This window comes from Phocoena sinus, chromosome 1, assembly GCF_008692025.1.
Source record: "Phocoena sinus isolate mPhoSin1 chromosome 1, mPhoSin1.pri, whole genome shotgun sequence".
NCBI lineage: Eukaryota > Metazoa > Chordata > Mammalia > Artiodactyla > Phocoenidae > Phocoena > Phocoena sinus.
This window is the reverse complement of record NC_045763.1, coordinates 88,202,900-88,223,076: the sequence shown is the minus strand read 5'-3', so window position 1 is coordinate 88,223,076 and position 20,177 is coordinate 88,202,900. Positions and strand designations below refer to the sequence as shown.

General features: G+C 35.8%; 1 protein-coding gene across 3 annotated transcripts in view; it reads right to left on the bottom strand.

Annotated features, from left to right (window-relative positions):
* Nucleotides 1-20,177, bottom strand: part of SNX7 (sorting nexin 7) — a 98,211-nt gene that overhangs the window by 40,757 nt on the left and 37,277 nt on the right. For all 3 annotated transcript variants that reach the window (XM_032609093.1, XM_032609096.1, XM_032609086.1), the window contains exons 4-7: nt 19,805-19,969; nt 17,546-17,744; nt 12,769-12,968; nt 9,909-9,995 (exon numbers count right to left, since the gene is read on the bottom strand). In XM_032609093.1, the coding sequence (XP_032464984.1) occupies nt 9,909-9,995; nt 12,769-12,968; nt 17,546-17,744; nt 19,805-19,969 (651 nt within the window). The remainder of the gene's footprint in view (nt 1-9,908; nt 9,996-12,768; nt 12,969-17,545; nt 17,745-19,804; nt 19,970-20,177) is intronic.

The following is a 20,177-nucleotide window of genomic DNA, read 5'->3' as shown; positions in this document are numbered from 1 at the left end:
TGCTTAGATGGGGAGGGAACTCATAACTCTTGGCTGACTGACAAGCTAGGCCTCAATTTTCTTATCTACAAAAGTGGGAATAAAGTATGCCTAACGTGTAGTATTATTCATTGGATAGTAAACGTAAATCATTAAAACAGTGCCTGGCATACAACAGGTACTATACAGATGCCAACTGTGCTTCAGAAAGGAAAGCACTAGTTTGGGTCTAGAACCTCTTTGAAAGTTGAACAGAGCTTTGATTGGGGCATTTCCCCTTAAGTCTGCTCCGCTACTGACTAAGCTTTAGTAGAGAGAAAAAGTTCACTCTCCAAAACCCAGAAATGTAATAAATCAAAATGCAGTTAATTTGGTGATATGGCACTATACTAGAAGAAAAACTACTGGTTCTGTTCTTTGTAGAAATATAATTTTTTTATTTTTAGAAGTACTATTTAAAAACGATTCATACTTTAAATAATGTTTTATGATACCATTACATGTTTTCCAATATATTAGCCTTTTATACTTTCTTCTTCTAACTTACCAAAATTTTTACTGACACAAGCTCCAGATTTATAAACATTAATTCATCTTCAAAAAAAGTTTCTTCAAAGTAAGCATTATTTCTGCCTGTTCGTGGATAAAGAAGACTTAATATGTCTGATTAAGGTCACAAGTTAAGTAAAAGTGAATCAAAGCCCTCTCCAGGCTTCTGACTCCCAGCGTGTTCCTGCTCTAAGCATAATCATGTATTTATTGAGTGCCCAGGCAGGGCCAGGAGTGAAAGAGATATGTAAGACAGACCCTTAGGACACATTTCTTATTAACGAAAAGTCTAAATTAAAAGGAAATTGAATCTAGTTTGAGTTTCTATATGGGAAAGCTGTTTAAACTATTATATCTATGGTAGGCAGAGCTCCACAAACCAAACCACAAATCCACGAGGACACTATAAGTAGAATTTCTTAAATCCTGAGAAGAAATGACTGGAATTTTAAACTACCCCTTTTACTTAACCATCTGTTACTTTTTCTGTTGCAGTCAAGACAGTGGGGAAAAAATGTTCCTAGAGAAAGACACAGAGCTTACAATCTTCCCTTAGAAAATCACCTACACCGATGTTACACTGCCTCTTTTCTTCAGTATTTCATTGTCTCTCCCCTGCCCCTGTCCACCCTCACCCACCACAAACGTACACAGGCCTTATTCATCAGGACTGTAAGTTTATGTGTTCCTTTTTCAAATCAGTAAGCCTTAATATGCAGTAACTTCCCCAAGCAAATTTCATGGGTAAAAATTTTGGAAGTAGTACAATTTTTTTCACCTCACCCACAAACATCTCCTGACTAATTTTCTGGGTAACAGTTAACATGAGTAATTTGGTGTTCAAGTTTGTGCTCACATCAGATATGCTGGCCTTGCAGGATTCTGAAAGAAATAACTAAAAAACACGTTTTTTGTGTCAAAAATACATTATAAAAAAATGTGTTGATCTTTGAAATTATTTGGAATATTTTACCTCTAGTCATTTATTAATTTGTTCCTTGTTCCACATTAGATTTAAGATGGCTTCCAAAATTATACTCTACAACTAGTTTAAAGGTATTAAGTGGATAAAGACATTAGCACAAAGGAAAATAAGAATAGGGGGATAACAAGGTAAAGCCAGGGGTGAGTCTGACACATAAAAGACATTTGCCAGATAGAAGTGGATCAGAATTGGGGTTCTCAACAGTCTAGAAACTAATGTAAAGAGTGGTATAAAGAGTGGGATAGGAACAGGTATAAAACCCAAGATGTGTACACGCTGGAAACAAGCTAATGGCTCAGGAGAAATTAAATCCCATTGTTGGTGCTGAGACATAAATGAAACTTTTCTCAGGGGTCCTCATAAAGGAAAACCAGAATGTAGTCTGTGCTGTTGAAGCTTATCATAAGGGATTTATGGTTCTCTTCCTTAAAATGTCCCTTATTACAAATCAGTGGTACAAATCAATGGTACAAGTCAATGGTCCAAGCATTGTTTAGTTAAAATAATTGGTTATAGAGTCCAAAACATAACTTTTTTTTTTTTTTCTTTTCGGTACGTGGGCCTCTCACTGTTGTGGCCTCTCCCGTTGCGGAGCACAGGCTCCAGACGTGCAGGCTCAGCGGCCATGGCTCACAGGCCCAGCTGCTCCAGGGCATGTGGGATCTTCCCAGCCCGGGGCACGAACCCGTGTCCCCTGCATCAGCAGGTGGACTCTCAACCCCTGCGCTACCAGGGAAGCCCCAAAACATAACTTTTTAATAGTCAGTATAAATTCATATACATTTTAAATTATCTATTCAATTGCCTAAAGTGACCAGGTGGGGCAAGTGGGAGTGGTCACTAGTCAACTCAAGATAATTGATGCCTCTTTTTTTTTTTTTTAACAATGTGAAAGTCTAACAAGCAGGATTACAGTTATCATTTCCAAACCTTAATCTAGAAAAATGAGACATCCAATATATACTTCAAATACAAAATATTTACAATCTAACACTGGTTAGGTACTGCACTAACAGTTTTCATAGGCTGATTTAACAACACTCTAAGGAAGATATTACCCACAACTTTTATAGTTGAGGAAACTAAAGCAAGGAGAATGTAAGTAACTTGTCCCAAACTACAAAGGCACACAATACTGTAGCTGAAATTACATGCAACTCTGCAATTGGGTTTAAGACCTTATATTAAATACTTTTCAGATACTGCTCTACTTGCAATGCCATGAGACAAATAACAGAGGGAAAAAGTAACCTGGTAAAATCCCAAATAAAGACCTCCCCCCACAAAAAAATAAAAATAAAAATAAACACCCCAGGCTCAACAGACTTATCATAAGGTAGACACGATTTTTTGCTATTTAATCAAATATTATCCTTTACAAGTTTATATAAATAGCAGCACATGGATCTTTTTTCCAACCACCTGAATGAATTATGCCCTGAATGAGAGGTCTGACTGTGACGGTATGGAGGGAGAGGAATGCTAGGCACCGCCTGGATCTTTGTTCTGGGACGAGAGGCTGCTGAGCGCTTTGTTGATTAAGCGTCACTCATTCACCCAGATCCCCACCCAGTGTTGTGTCTACAGCTCCAATACACAGGTACACTGTGTATGTGAGGCACATATTTATTAGCTGTTTACCCAAAATCCATTCCCCACTCTCCTTCTTACTACATGAAAGAGCTCCAGTTTTTTTAGGTATTTGCATCAGAAGGCAGTTTGTAGATGATCCAAGTCCATTCTGATGCTCACATTCCCACTGCAAGCAACTGGCTTGATCCATGGACTTTTCAGGACTCTGACCAATGAGATGTGAAGAAAAGTCTGCTGATACCTTCTAAGATAAACTGATAAAAGGAAACATACAAGAAGAAGGTCCCTTCTCCTTCCACTGGATAGCAGCATGTCCTTCACTGCTGTGTGAGTGTGTGTATATGTACATGTGTGTATCTGTGTGTGTGAGAAATACATATAGATGCAAACAGGCAAAAAAGAAGCAGAGAAATAAAAACAGATACTAGAAAATGAGGCACATGGAAAGGAATAAATTTATTAAAAAGGGGAGAGGTGAGACAACAAATATCTGAGAAAACGTAGAGCCAACCTCTGCTGCCACCACAAAAAAAAGCTGTGTCAATATTATCATTTCTTTAAAGCTTAAAGAGAAGGCACTCTTGCTCTATACATCATTTAGTACACTATCAAGAACATTTGAAGATTAATAACCACAATTTGAGGATGGGAGTAAAAAACTGGTTCAAAAATAGCAACTCACACAGAGCAAGGACCAGATTAAATAAATTTGGTATCTGTTTGTATCTTCTGAATGTGGCTATATGCAAATCCAGACTATAATGATCTTATGAAAATGCATTTTTTATTTTTGTTCCCATAAATATACTATTGAACAGCTATGGCATTATATCTAGATCCAACTCTCAGATTCCATGCACATATTGCTAAATGTCAAATGTATTCATATTCATTTATATTTGAATGCTGCTTTGAGTGGCAAACTATAAATCATCCATTCAAAAATAAAAATACAAATAAAATGGATATGCAGCATTATTTAGCACCACAGATGAACTTTATTTATCTTACAGTTAAACAGTGAAGTGAATAAGCATTTTCAAACAGAAGCTCTGACTCTGAAAACTTATAACTAAACTGCAAAAACTACAAGTTCCTCCAAGTATCTGAGTTTTCCTCAAAATCTGTTATTGTTATACCTTCATCTCCACAGAAAGAAAATTCCTTACTTTGAATATCTACTTTATTGAATCTCTTCTTTATCAGAGCATCTAATGCTCAATCTCTCTTAAAATGTTTTATTATCTACAGTTACCTTAATTATTCTGTATCACACTGTTTTTATAAATACCTCATAAATGGAGAGGTGGTTAAAAAATTTGAATGACCCTAAATAAATCAGTTTAGTTCATCTTATTGGTCCAATTATTTACCACCAGCCGAAGCTATATAAATTCTCTTTCCTTCTCCTCACTAGCCATCCCTTCTTAGATTTTTATTGTTGGAATATGCCAAGGCTCAGTCCTATTAAGTCCTGGGACCTCTTTTTTTCATCCTTTAGTGACCTCAACAAATGTCATGGCTTTAAATACAACCTGTCTGCTAACAACTCCCACATATATATCTCCGGCTGGATCCCTTCCCTGACCTCTGGATTTTTATGTTCATTTTCATATATGACTCCCTACTCAACACCTCACTTGGGTATCTGATGGGCACATCAACATTATACAATCAAATCTGATTTCTTCACCTTCTCCATGTTCTTCCCAAACCTGTTCTTCCCAAAGTCTTTGGCATCTCAATGCCAACACTTAACTTCCAGTTGCTCAGTTCAAAAACCTTGGTATAATCCTTGTTCACTCACAATTCATAGTCCACCAAATAGCAAACAGCTCTCTGTCTTCAAAATATCCTCAGGATCTGACCACTCCACACCACTTCTGCCCTGGTCCAAACTATGATGTCTCACTGGGGTTGGAAGAGCTAGTCTCCAGCTCTGGCCTTCTCCCAGTCCATACACACTCCACATAGACATTATATTTTGTCCTTCTCAAGCAAAGTAATTGATTTAGAACAATTCTGAACATGTCACTCCTCTGTTCAACTGTCGTCTTCCTATCTTGCTGAGACCAAATCTTAAAAGGCTCTACATGATCTGACCCCTGGCGACCTCTCCGACCTCATTCCATTCCAGCAACACTGGTCTCCTTGCTTTTCGTGAAACATGCAGGCATACTTCCACTTTGCACTTACTGTCCCCACTGCCTGAAATTTCTTCTGCCGGGTATTCATGTAGTTCAAGACCTCACCTTTTTTGGGTTTTACATAATCACCTTCTCGGTAAGACCTTTCCTAACCCCTAATTTTAAATTGCATTGCTCCCCAACACTACCTCTTCTCCACACTTATCACTATATAACAATACACTATAAATTTCAGTTGTTGCTTACTGTCTCTATCACTAGAATATAAGACTCATGAGGGCCTTTCTTGACCACTGTCTCCCTAGTGCTTAGAATAGTGTCTTTTACATGTTAAGTACCTAAAAACATTTGTTAAAAGGTTTTCGTTGAATACTTCTACCTTAAATGCCATCTCATCATGACATAAAGTTGCACACCTCCAATTTTCTTCTTCCTCTTATATGCTACAGTTCAATTTGTAAAGCCACAATCTGCTTTCCTTACAATCTAGAAATGTCAAGGGTCACTAAGAACTTGAAACAAGGGTCACCCTCATTCTTTAAGTGCTTCAGATTCTATCTTCCACCTACATCTCTCTCAAATTTCTCTTCTCTGCAACTCCACTACCACCTCTTCAGTTCAGGCTCTCGCTGAATCCACACAGTCCAAAGGAAAAAGCCCATATTCCTCATCCTGACAATTAAGGCTCCTTTCCCATCTGACTGCGGCCCATCTTTAGAGCCACATCCCTCAATTCTCCTGTACCCTGCTCTCTACACATCAACCAGGGTTCCTCAGTTTAGCACACTTTTTTGAGCCTTTACTACTTTTCATAATATCCACTCACTAGTCTTCAAGCAACAATTACTTACTCATTCTACAGGACCCATCTCAAGTATTACTCTTGTAAAGCCATCAAAATCACAACAGCTAACAACCACTGAGTGCTTTCTATGATCCAAATAATTGACTTGCATTGTATCATTTGATCCTTAAACAAGCCTATTAGAAAGGTACTAACAATGTCCCCCTTTATACATGATAAAATGAGGCTTAAAAATATTAGGAAGGGCTTCCCTGGTAGCGCAGTGGTTGAGGGTCCGCCTGCCGATGCAGGGGACACGGGTTCGTGCCCCGGTCCGGGAGGATCCCACATGCCGCGGAGCAGCTGGGCCCATGGGCCATGGCCACTGAGCCTGCGTGTCCGGAGCCTGTGCTCTGCAATGGGAGAGGCCACAACAGTAAGGGGTCCACGTACCGCAATAAAAAAAAAAAAAGTTAGGAAATGTGCCTTAAGACTTAATAAACAGATAAGCTAAGATTTGATCCCAGGTCTATCTAATTCCAAAGCCTAAATGACAAAACTCTAAATCAACAGCTGAACTGACCTTCAAATGAGTATTCTACAAGTCTTTACTGAGTTTAGGTCACTTCGAAACAATTGATTTTATTGTTGTGAGATAAGAAGTACAAACCACAAACTCTAAGAAGCAGCCACTTTACAGCTACCCAGATAATAAATCAAGGAATTCGCTATAAAACATTATTTTCCAAAAAAAAAAAAAAAAAAAAAAAAACATTATTTTCCTTTGCAGGAAAACACATAATTTTTGTGGGCATGTTTGTGTGATAAGAAAATAGTAATAATAATGTCATAATTGCCAATTTACAGCATATACAAAGTTACAGGCACGGTAAAAGACAAGAGCCTTGTATTTGCATGCCACGTAGCCCACCTGATAAAGATCACCTGATATGTCTAACATGACCTCCAGAATGTTACATCAGTGCTCTACTTCTACCCAATAATTATAACTACACTAGTGTTTGCCCTTCTTGGTAGAGCTTCATTTCACTGACCTTTGCATTATGAGTTGCTTTGCCCAGTTTGCATATAACTTCCCACCCAAAGGTGACTTTGATGTAGCTTCTGAAGGTAGCCCCAGCAGGTCTCCATAGAAATGGCCCCAGGGTTGTCTCCAAAGTGTCCTGCTTGAGTTGCCATGGTAAACAACCAGGCTAGATTGCTCTATTCAGTTCTCTGCCAGGGTCTCCATGGTGACTGCAAAGGAGGGCTCCTTAGAAGGACCTCACAAGGGCACGTTTCCATGGTGACCCTATCCTGCATATTTCTAAGCAACTTCCCTTCAGTTGTTCTGCAACCAATCAGAGCAGGTTCATTTTGAGAGTAACCCTGGAAGGTTGCTCCCAAAGATATCATCGTAACACACAGGTATTTGGAAGTGAGGTCTGTAATCAAATAAACTGCTTGAAAAATGTAAATGGTACCATTCACAAATCATTAAATTAGTTCCTATGCATTTTAGGATCTGTTTTTGATGGGTAACAAAAAAATACTTTCTCTGTTTCAAACCTTAATAAAAATTATCTTACAGAATATAATGTAGATAATTAAAGTTTCAAATTTCTCCAATCTTACAACATAGCAGCTAACTAGGTAAAAAATACTTTATAGTGGACATGTCTCACACACACACACACACACACACACACACACACAAAATGAAATCCAAAATACAGATGGATCATCAGGTTATAATGAGATATCAAGGAAATTTTTATAGAGCAAAAGACAAAATATTTGCAAGTCAAATGAAAAGAAAAAATGTGTTTTTTAGTTGAGTTGGGAAAGCCTAGCCATATTTGGGCCTAAACTATTTTTTCCTGTGTTTTTGTGGTTGGAACAATCCCAACTACTCTTCCTTTCAATTTAAAATACGAATATAAGCCATTCTGAACAGATGCTTGGTTTTCAAGCCATTTTACTATTCTCCTGAAACTTTAAAATACTGTACTTTTCCTAGTATTTAGTCAAGGGCAATATCTTATCTAATCACAAATTTCAATATCCCACAAATTTAAATATCTTTAGAAATTATTTAACAAATAAAAATATTCTACAGTTACAATGATACAATTATAATTGTTGTACATGTGTTCACCCATCTCTGTTCATTCAGTTGACTTTTTAAATTAAAAAAATATATATATGTACATATATGTGTGTGTATATATATTATGTGTATATACATTTATCCCTTACTGTATTGAGAAGGTTAATCTTGGATTTCCTCTTTTTTCTCCTCATCTTGAGGTAAAAGCAAGAGCTCCCCCTCAACCACTAGTTCCATTTGTTCTACATTTTCTGTTAGTCTCTCTCACAGATTCCATTCTCCTACTCTGTCCACAGCAGCCCACCACTCCCCACTCACACTCCATGCAGGAGAATAAATTTGAGTTTGAAAAATAAGCATAGTTAAGAAAGGTGAGTATAATTCATAATCACGTTTTAGTGAAATCTCAACATTTTACACAAAGTCTGATTTTGTAGAGACTTATTGCTTCAAATGTTCAATATGTTTTCATGAAGCCAAGCAATCACTGCAAGTTTCATTCATTCACAATATTTATTGAGTGACCACCATGTACCAGGCACTGTTCTCTGGGCTGAGAATACTTCAGGAAATAATTAAAAAATTCCTACCCTCAAGGTATTTAGATTATGGACAGGGAGAGAAAGAGAAAGATAATACAAAGAAAACCAGTAAGGATTTCATCTTTTGTGTTAGAAAATTATTAAAGCTAGAGAGAAAATTAAAGAAGGGAGGAGGGAGGTTAGCTCCAAAGCCAAGTTGGGATGGGCAGCAATAATACTATGGATTAACGGGGGGCGGGGGGGTTGGGGGCTGCGGGGGTGTTTCAAGGACTCCCCCATTCACCTGACATAAGTGTACTCTAAACTCTTAAATTAAAAATAAAATTAGGAAAGTCTCTTTCATAGAAAATGTAATAAAAGTTAACAAAGTAATGAGTGATTTCTCCAACTTTTATACTTGCTCTCTGAGAGGCAGCATGGTCTGAGGGAGGCAAGTGATACTCTTACCTCCAGTCCTACTTCTGTAGGACTGTATAAATTTGGGCAAGTTACTCTACGTTTCAAGCCTCTTCCTCTGTTTTAAAATGATAACGATTCTGATCTGATAGTATCATGACAACATGCAAAGACAAGAAAATATAAATGCTAAACTATTGTGCGTGAAAATATAATGTCTGATATTTGCTTTAGAGTACTTCAGAAAAAACAAAAAGTGAGAAATAGCCAGGTGAAAAAAACTGGGCAAAATGCTGGGAATTAATGAAGCCCAGTGGTGGGTAAATGAGTTCATTATATTATTAGATCATTTTTTATGTTTGAAAATTTCCATGAAAAAAGTATTTTAAGAAAAGGATTAAACTTGAAAATGAAGATACTTCCTTTGTAAAGATTTTTACAATAACTAGAAAAATATGTATAGGAACACCAACTTACCTTGTACAAATTTCTTATAAAACTAGTAAAAAGTAGATTTATTTACTGAGTACTTACTAACCTTCTGGAACAATGTTAGGTACTTTTTTCCATACTTTCTGAATTCAAGCACTCTAATTTAAAAAAATTAACTTCATACTTTACTCATTGTAAGAAAAAATATAAGACAGAAAGGCAGAAAAGCATTGTAAGCTTACAGACTCACCTGGTACTCAATGTATAATCGATTTTTGGAAGAAATTTTAGTATCATTTACTGAATGCTTAAAAAAAAGCATGTAATAGAGCTAATACAAATTTTAGACAATCAATTCTACGTGATTATAACAAGAAATTTTAAAACTTACCAGATCAGTATCTGCCTTTTTAGAGGTCAAAGCTTCAACTTTGGAATCCAGTTCTGACTGTATTTGATCTCTTCTTTTCATGACACCCTTCATATTAAAACACAGGAATGAAATAGGTTGTACTTAGTTTTAATAATCTTTGTATAACAAAAATACACATTTGAGAATATAAATACCATCTCTTCCCCAAGCCATCAGTCACCTAGGGGTGTAATGACTTAAAAAAAAATTAATCTCTAAAAGCTAAACTGATAGCAAGTATTTAAAGGAAACTTTTTCATAATCTTTTATTAGTTTTCCCAATGTACACCTTACTGGTTTAAGTACTTTATGTACAAAAGACATGTTTTGATGGTGCACTCTAGGCATGTACAGTTCTTCAAAAAGAGCAAAGAACTAAAAAAGTCAATAGGAGCACTGAAAATACGTGCTATGGTGTAAACTGGTTGCAGTTGGGAGGGCACATGGGCTACATATCTGAAAGTATCTACAATCAGCCCTCTTATTGGACTCCAAAGGCAGAGTTAATCAAAGTCAATTACAGTGGGGAATCAAAATTGAAGTATGCATTCACATCTTAAGATTTTATTTTAGCTTAAAATATGTAAGTATTAACCGATTAGCCAAGACTGAGGAGAAAGCATGGCGTCTGCTCTGACTGAGAGGAGTTCCATCTTGTTTTCTTGAATAACCATGATTTCACGTTTCAGTTAATACGCCCTGGTGAAGGAATTTGAGTGCAGAATTCATCTACATCTTTTATAATGTTTTCTAGTCTTTTTCAATGTCTTTCCCTTGGTGACTCACTTTTCTTCCAAGACAGTCTTTGTAGACACCAAGATTCTTTTTATTTGTACTCATCTTTCACTGGTTTCCATAGTATTAATTAAATAATGAAATCGTAATAATGAACACAAGTGGCCTAAACAGTTCAAGGCAAAAATAAAACTAACTCTGGGTAAGCAAACAGCTCAGCCAGGGAGAGCAGAGTTGCAGGACATACAAGAGAAGGGTCTTAGTGAAGTACAGGTCTTTTGGGTATTTTCAGAGGAAGGGAAGAACCTTAACCACAAATCAGTTAAATGGAACCAGATAAGCTGGCTCTACAGTATTTGAGAGAATATTGAGAGGCATTAAGGATAAAAATCATCCTGAAAATGACTCACCCTGGTTTTGTGCCTGGTGGAATCAATCTTAAAACGTTCAAAAGAGATGAACATTTCTCTTGTTTTCAAAGAAATGAATAGAAAATTCAACTAATTATCACAAATTCTTTTATATTTACTTCAATGTTTAATGGCCATTAATGTCAGGAACCCCTTCCTTTCTCTAACCCAAATGACACATACTATAATTTAGTCCCATTAATTTTATGTATGTTTCCATAAATATGAAATATTGTGCTTCATATAGATAGAAATATTTTAAGTAAGAGGTGACTTCAGAAGACAACTAGTAAAAACTGCACAAATTTAGTCAAGTCATGTATTTTTCATTATTTTAGCTCACATTGAAGAAAATATTCCAATATAAAACAGAAGCACAACTTCAATATAAGTGCTATTGATTATACCCTAGGAACCTACAAAATAATACAATCAAATGAGGACCTATAAAATAATTCAATTCCGGTTGCTATTATAATTTTTCCACACCTTTAGTAATACAGGATTTAAATTGCATAATTTCCATCCTGACATAAAGAGCAGAACATCTAATTAAGGGAAAAGAATATAATATTTTTAATGATAAAAATCAGATCTCTTTGAACAGCCACACAAGAGAGATCAATAATGAAGTAAACCAATGGAATGTAGCCAAGGAAATCGATGGAGGCAAGGAGGAAGCACCTCAGCAGTGAAACATTAGAGGACTTTGGGAAGCAGGGAGGGTGTGTTTATGGGAGGATCACAACAAAGTCAAGTAACAGCAGAAATCCGAAATACCTACAAAATATTTAATGATTCTGTGAAAGGAAAACCTAAACATGATAAATACGAAAGAGGCAGCTATCATGCCGAAAGGCTAAGAGAACTTTTCTTAACAAGACAAAGTAAAAAAAAAATTTTAAGCCTCCCAAATCAAGAGTACATGAATACAGAAACCAGACATGGATTCAAGTCTAAATGGCAGAAAAAATGGACTATAACTGAATGCAAGCTGACTCCTTCCCCCACTGTCACCCTACAGCACCAGAAAGCTGAGGGTATCAGTTCAATTGTGCAAGGTATTGTGAGCAGAGAATAATACTGGATGAAAAACATTAGCTTTGCAGATAGCATTGCTAAATCCAAAATATCTGGAAACCTTAACTTGAACTGAGGAGGTTAAATGCAAAACTCTGATATAAGAGGAATAAAAGCCTTTTCAAATAGTGAAAGAAACATGTTAATTTGAAGGATCTCTTTTCAGAAGCACCCAGAAGACAGAACAAACATCAAGATCCTACTCAAGTACTTTCTACATAATGATACTAAATATATTGCTAAATCAAATGTACCTAGAAGCAAGAAAGCAACTCTTTCATGAAAAGAAATTTCTCAAGTGCTGAAAAATTTTAAAGTAAAATTTTAAAAGGCTGGAAAAACTAATCATACTCCCTATGTAAATCTTGACTGAGGATGCTTCAAATCTATCTTATAAACTGTTGTTGCTACTGTTGAAAATTCCTGTCTTTTATTAACATATTCTTCCACTCATCAATTCATTCATGCAGTGAACAAATATTTATGAGTATCTACACGCAAAGCATCCTTCTAGGATGGGAAGATAGTGGTGAACAAAAAGAAATAGAAACTGCCTTTATAAAGCATATAATCAGGTCAGGAACTAAGGTAGAAGTAGAATTAGGTGTTCTTACCATTAACATTTCACTATAAAGCACATACTCATGTACGACAGGAAGCAGGGCCTCTGAGAGTCCAGACATCCGTTTTTCAGTGGCCTTACAGCATCTGTCAATGCAGCTGGCAACACCTTTTAGAGTATCAGCCAGATCTTCTTCTGATGCTGACCACAGAATATGAATTGGGCCATATTCTTTCATTTCATCAAAATATTCTAAAAAAATAATAAGTTCTTCAATTTACAGGAGTTTTCAAAATCCCTGTATTACAGACAATAAGAAAGGACGTTATTTTCTCATTGTGCACATGTTCTTGTACATGAACATAAGAATATGGATATCATCTTTCATTAAATTGACCTGTCATCCCAATCTGCTCAACTGGTCCTTGAATGAAAACTTTCCAAGTGTAATCAATAACATGCTTTTTCATTCCCAAAAGTGTCCTGGCTTGGGAGATAAATTATACGATCACTGTATCTATCACAGACTTCTGCCTACCAAACAAACTATACCTGAATACCTCATAGGCAACGTGACCTAAACAAAATATGTCTTCTTTTTCCTCTTATCCTGTTTACATATCCTCTTAATGGTAATTGCTTCCAAAAAAGGTGGGGTCATCCTAGACCCTAGACTCACACCTGCACAGAGCCAGTCAGCAATTCCAATATTTCTATATCTCTATCTATCTATCTATCTATCTAACCATCCATCCATTTACCCACCCACTTACCTACCCACCCACCCACCTCTCCTCACTTCCACTGTCATCAGCACCTCTAACCTGCACTACTGCAAGGGACTTCTAACAATTCTCCCTCTTTCAATTTTTGTCACAGTATATGAACAGTGAAGTTTCTTAGCTGAATTAGAAAGTCCTTTATGATCAGTCCCTACCTTGCCTCTCCAGGTCTAAGTCCTCAGATTCTCCCCCAACGATATTTTAATTCAAGCCAAAATAACCGCTCATTCATGAATATCTCATGATTTTTCCTAACTTAAACAATGCATGTATCTTTTAGTCTTGCCCTCTACCATTTCTATCATATGACAAACTACTTCTGATTCTTTAAGTCCTAACACAAACAAATCTCTTCTGTTTCTGTTCCAAAGGCTTCTTAGATGCTTTGTCCTCAATGAGTCTATTATAATTTTATACTTCTATTAAAGCCTATCATAATTTAATACTTCTATTATCCCACTTTATTATAACTGCTTGCATAACTCACACACGCCTAGGCCATATGCTCCAAGACTCAACTAGGCAGGGTCTTATTATTTTTTTAATCTCAAAGCCTAATACATAATATATTCAATATATATTTTCATATCAATGAAAGAATGAATAACAAAAGACTATTCAATGCTTGATAAGCCAAAAATTTGGATTTCATTTTAAAATCTGAATGTTTTTATATGTTTGCTTTCACACTATCAACTTTTAATGACAGACGGCTTTTTATTGTAGAGAATGCATGAGTAGTGAGTGTTTTTGGTTTAATATCCATATAAATACAATTAAATTCTCTATATTTAATCATCTTACTAGTCACTGGGGTTAGTTGAAATATGTCATATTGCTCTAAATTAAACTTTTTACTAAACTATTAAAATTTCAAAAGTTTATATGATCAAGTAAACTAAAAAAGACTTTAAAAATTAAAAAAAACAGAAATATTAGTTGTCACCTAAGGAAGATATTCGGTTTAATGACCACTAGAGCCCTTCCAAATTGCATCTTCCTGATCTAGGCCTATCTTTTATTTTAAATAATCACCAAACTAAACTAATATTTCTAGAAAATATTCTACTTTATTTCTTCTCTCAATTTGGGTATATATCAAAGTGTGTCATTAACCCCGTGTAGTATTTATTTTTATATAGAGAGCTTCCCTGAAATTCTAAAACTGTGCTTATACAGCACTCAAATCGCATCTGTATGCAAACACTTAATGAGCTGCCCTGTAATTTGTCCATTAATATATCTGTTTCCTCAACTAAACTGTGAGCTCAAGGACAGGTACTATCTTAACCCTCCTTCAATCTTTAGCACAAAGCAGCAGCACAACATGCGGTCAATACAAATTTGCCTAATAAATTGGGGAACACAAAACAAAATCACAGAAAAAAACTGAATAAAAGTAAATCATAAGAGAAATGACTCGTTGTGATCATCAAATTCTTTATGATTTAAATATGAATGGAACACCCTATATAGCTTAGACTCCCAGAACTACCAAAAAAAAAAAAAAATCTATCATTTTGAATGAAATCTTGACAAGTGGGCTTCACATTCGAAAGACCAAGAAATCCCTCAAGTTTGGGCCAGTGTGCATTCACTCCTTGAAAATGAGAGCTCAGATTTATGAAGTCTACCACAGAACCCACTTTTCGTTTTGAGCATTTCACAAATATTAGAGTATATCAAAGATTTAAAAACTAGTCCCTCGTGCTGGCAAATATAAAGCATATTGATATTCTACAGAAATCTTAAGTGTCAAGAGTTTCCCAGCGCCTCTTTGAATTGCTATACAACTTAACTATGCATCAAGAATCTACTTAATAGAATTGGAATCACAGAACCTAGTTAAAACAACTGGCTTCTTGACATTAAAAAAAAATGACAAATGGTAAGTACAAAGGCAGACCAAGAGGCATAAAACAAATTATTAAACTATATTTAGTCAGCACAATGACCTCACCAAGTCAATACATAGGAAAGGAAGTTAGAGAAAAGGCAATACACACTCAGATCTAACAATTTTTTCTATATCTCTTTTAATAACCAATCAATTCTTGATAAAGCAGATTTTCATACCACCAAATCTTATGTTTATTCATTTATTTTTTCAATCATTGAATAGATTTTAATTGAGCATCTACAATGTGTTAGGCGCTATCTAGATACCAGAAATAAATCAATCCTTTTCCCTTTTTGTCCTGATGGAACTTACAGTTTAATGTGGGACATGGACAATAAAGAAATAAACCGTCAATGTAGGGACTTTAAGTAGTTCATCTCTAAAACTGATTTATATTAGGAAATATATTTTCTGAATTAGTCATCTATTTTTAATGTAGGTAAAAACAATCAGAAAATTAGCAAAAACTCATAGAATTAGAAAAAATCATAATGGAATAAATTATTATTTTTAGTATTTATTTATTTGTTTGGCTGCATTGGGTCTTAGTTGCGGCATGCAGGATCTTTAGTTGCAGAATCTTGAGTTGCGGCATGTGGGATCTGATTCCCTGACCAGGGATTTAACCCAGGACCCCTGCATTGGGAGCGTGGAGTGTTAGCCACTAGACCACCAGAGAAGTTCCATCATGGAATAAATTCTAACTTGAAAATAGGAAACAGGACCTATTTTCCCATATATAAATCTCTGCCATTGGTTGGACAGGCCTAATGAGTACTTGTCCCCCCATACAAAAATCACTAGAAACTGTGAAAACCCTATTTCCTGACACATCCCTTCTTTGATTAAAACTATAGCCCATGTTGAACATTTGAGACCAACTACATCCAAAATATTAAGCTCTTTATCACTATTATCTATAAATGAGAACAGGACAGCTAGTGATTAATTAAAGCAAATGGAAACCGGCCATGACTACATTCAAAATCATTTAGGAATCAGAAATTTTGACAATAGATCTGGGAATAAACCACACTTTGAAGGTGAAATTCTAACTTAATGTTGTATGATTCCTCTGTAAGGAGCTTGGAAGTTGCCATTGGTCTTAACAAGAAAAATGCCGAGCAGACTGAAAAGCCAACTTTTTTTTGGATCTGTGAGAGAGGGGAGGACACAGGACAAACCACTGCCTGCAAGACTGAAAAGACAGACACATGGATACAAGGAATCTTGTCTTCCTGGAGCAGAGACTCAAGAGGGGAAATCACTTCTGCAACCAGTGCCAGGGGGTAGGGAGACTGAAACTGTCAGTGATGAATTGCTGGAGGCTCAGTGTGGACAATTCAAAGAGTTAAAAACTCCAGAGGAACCCAGTCACAAGGGGACCCCACAATGCTGTGAGATTTACCCGCAAAAGCTTACACAGTAAATATCAGATAAAAACTACTTCTGCTTCCTGCAGGGGGTGTGAAAATGAACCATTTTGAAATAGCCTTCTTAACAAGGCCTGCCCTCATGGGAAACTAGTTAACCAGAGCATAACCTGCTGGGGTATTATCAGAACCTAACTGACCTGGAAGGGAAATACCCAACTTGAGCCCACTCTGCCCATCCTGATCCAACTAAGAGGGGGGAAGAAAAAAAACTGAACTTTTGTGAAGCTCATGGTCCAGAGGCACAGACTCACTAAAGGACTGAGACCTAATCACAGGCCTCTAGAATACTTCCTCTCCCCGACACCTCACTACCTCACTACCTCACTACCACATTACTAAAGGCCTGTTTACTTTTATGAGTACATCATGTCCAATAAAAAAAATTACAAGACATACCAAAGCCAAAAAATTACAAGACATACCAAAAGGCAAAAAACGCAATTTGAAGAGAGAGCAAGCATCAGAACCAGATGTGGTAGAGATGTTGGAATTATCAGACCAGGATTTTAAAACAACTCATTAATATGTTAAGGGCTCTAATAGATAAAGTAAACAGCATGCAATAACAGACAGGCACTGTAAGCAGAGACAGAAATCCTAATAATGACCAAAAAGAAATGCTAAGTTGATGTTGCCTTACCACACCAGCAAATGTAAAGATCCATCAGAAATCAAACAACTTTGAAATCACATTTCAGTGATTCTACATACCCCTTTCTTCCTTGCAAATTCTCTGAGATATTTTATCTATCAAATTTATTTTCTGGCTAAATATTTCAATAAAGTTATTCATTTCCATGAACTCCTCGGGGCGGCTTTTAACTCCTCTCATTGATAATGCAACCGCTCTGACCGTCTGCCCCATCCTGCTGAGTAATCCAGGCCCTTGCTTCTTGTGAGAAGAGAGTTCCTAGACAAAAAAATAAAATATTCGTGATGAAGCAGACAATGATATTCCAAGTCCCAACAACAAAAAAGAAATCTAATTAGAAGAATAAAATAAAGATAATAAAAATGTTTCATATACGTCTTTTTTTTTTCAGGTTAATTTGAAGCAGATGAGTTTAGGGTACAGTTCTTTCTCTAAATCTCAGTCTCCTTGATAACATTCCTTTTCAAAGAGCTCATGTAAAATATGTTTCCTCAGAGCATGGATCTTTCAAAGAACAAGGTTTAACAGAAGGAATCACACTTAAGGAGATTACTGGAGAAGATAAGAAGGATGATATGAGATGAAATCCATATTTTATAACAGGAATTTAATAGAAAAATGATTGAGAAAAAAGATTTCTTAGGGTCTAACTATAACTACTCCCTGGAAAAAAATGGAAAACTTCATTAATTCTTTAGTTATAATAATAGCTAGCATTTATTAAGAGCTTAATGTTGCAGGCACTATACCTGCATTCTTATATACATAACTCATAATAACACTATGAAGTAGGTTCTATTATTATCCTCATTGTACAGAAGAAAATAGAAGCAAAGGAAGGTTTGCTCAAGTTCCAAGAGCAATAAATTAGTGGATAAGGATTGGAGCCCTGGCAGTCTGACCCTAGGGGCTTCACTGCTAAGCACTAACCTGCTTTGTCTACTTAAAGTCACTAGAATAATTGGTAAACAGATACTCCCTGACCATAGCTCTGCAACTAACTTAACTGGATAAACTGTGACACTATCTCCACTGGCTGACTGTCTTTGGATAAAGATTTTTAATAAAATATATAACTAGCTGTTTCTAATTCTAGTTAACTTAGGAGGGTCAGCTACAGACTTGCAAAGTAGAAATGCTATGAAAGGATACACTACAGTATTCCTTCAGAAGTATGGCATACTAAAAAAGAACATCAAGAAGGAGGACAAGGGATTCTGAGGATGGTTGTAGCACTTACTGAAACACAGGTTTGAGATCAAATAAAAGATGAAGAGTAACATACACGCACAAAAAAATCTATAACAATGCTGACTACCAAATCCACAGATAAAAATATTATGTATTATTTACCCAAATATTAAACAACATATTATCTTTCTCCAGATCTTCTTTCCTAAAGGTCTTACACAAAATAATATATAAACTTGTTTATTTCCATGTCAATATGATTTTGTGTGCAAATAATAACAGATGCTATTCTTGACCAGGCAACACGTCTATCGAGGAGTGCTACCACATCATTTGATAGAGTAAACATTATCAGAAACGGCACAAGTCACAACTGGCAAGCTGTTACTGCCACTGCTGACTGCAGATAATGTTTCTAACAGCTTCTAAGGGTCTGGAGTCAGGCCACAAATTCATCTCACATAAGTCACATAGGGCTTCCAGATAGCAAGTACCGTCAAGATTGAGATGAATCACTTTTTAGCTTCGATCACTTTGGCAACAACCGAGAGATAGAAAACTCAACACTGGTCAGTAAGTATTTAATACTGACCATTGTTCTACCTATCATCTTTCTTGGTGAGTTACATCTTCATAGAATTAAAAAAAAGGAACATATAAGGTTTCTGTATTAGAAATTAGACCCCCTTCAATTAGGTAATTGAAGGGAAAGTAAGGAAATTATATTATTTACCTATCTCTCCATCCATCCATCTATTTAATAAAATCTTTTCTCCTAACTTGAAAAGCCCTGACCAATTACTACTCAAAACAGTGTCAATTTTTAAATGTTTATATATTTTCAGTATTGGCAATATATGCAAGGAGTACCCAGGCATTAAAAAAAAAATTCAGCTACCAAGAGAAATATGAGGATGTATATGTGAGAAAGGTACAAGATTTTCATAATGTTTATACATAGACGTGACACAGGGTTGTATCTGAAGGATCTCTCTCCAATGTTTAAAAACACATCTTAATTCGAGGCCACTCTTACCTGATTTATAAAGGTAAATAAGAGAAAGCATACAACCTACTACACATATAGATACTAAAGGATTATATGAGTATAAATTAAAATCCTTTACCCAAGCTTGTGCAGTAAGAAAAACTTTAAAGTCTTCATTAAATGTTAGAGTTGGATGATCAGCAATTCGGTTCAAAAATTTATGCAATGCCTTCCTGCGTGTCTCAATGAAGTCATCGTTAAAGCGTTCCACCATTCCTTTCACTATAAACTTTTCTGGCAATGGCTAGGGCAAAAAAATTTAAAAAGGTATCTGAACATTATGTGGTACAGGATTAAAAGGAATTCTACACTTTTTCTTTTTGGAAGATTATTTGAACGTGTGATCATTTCTTATAAAAATAATTTTTCAAAATTCACAACGCTAGAGCCAAACACTAAAATCTTAACACATTACAATACTTTAAAAAAACAAATCTGTACATAGATTGAAA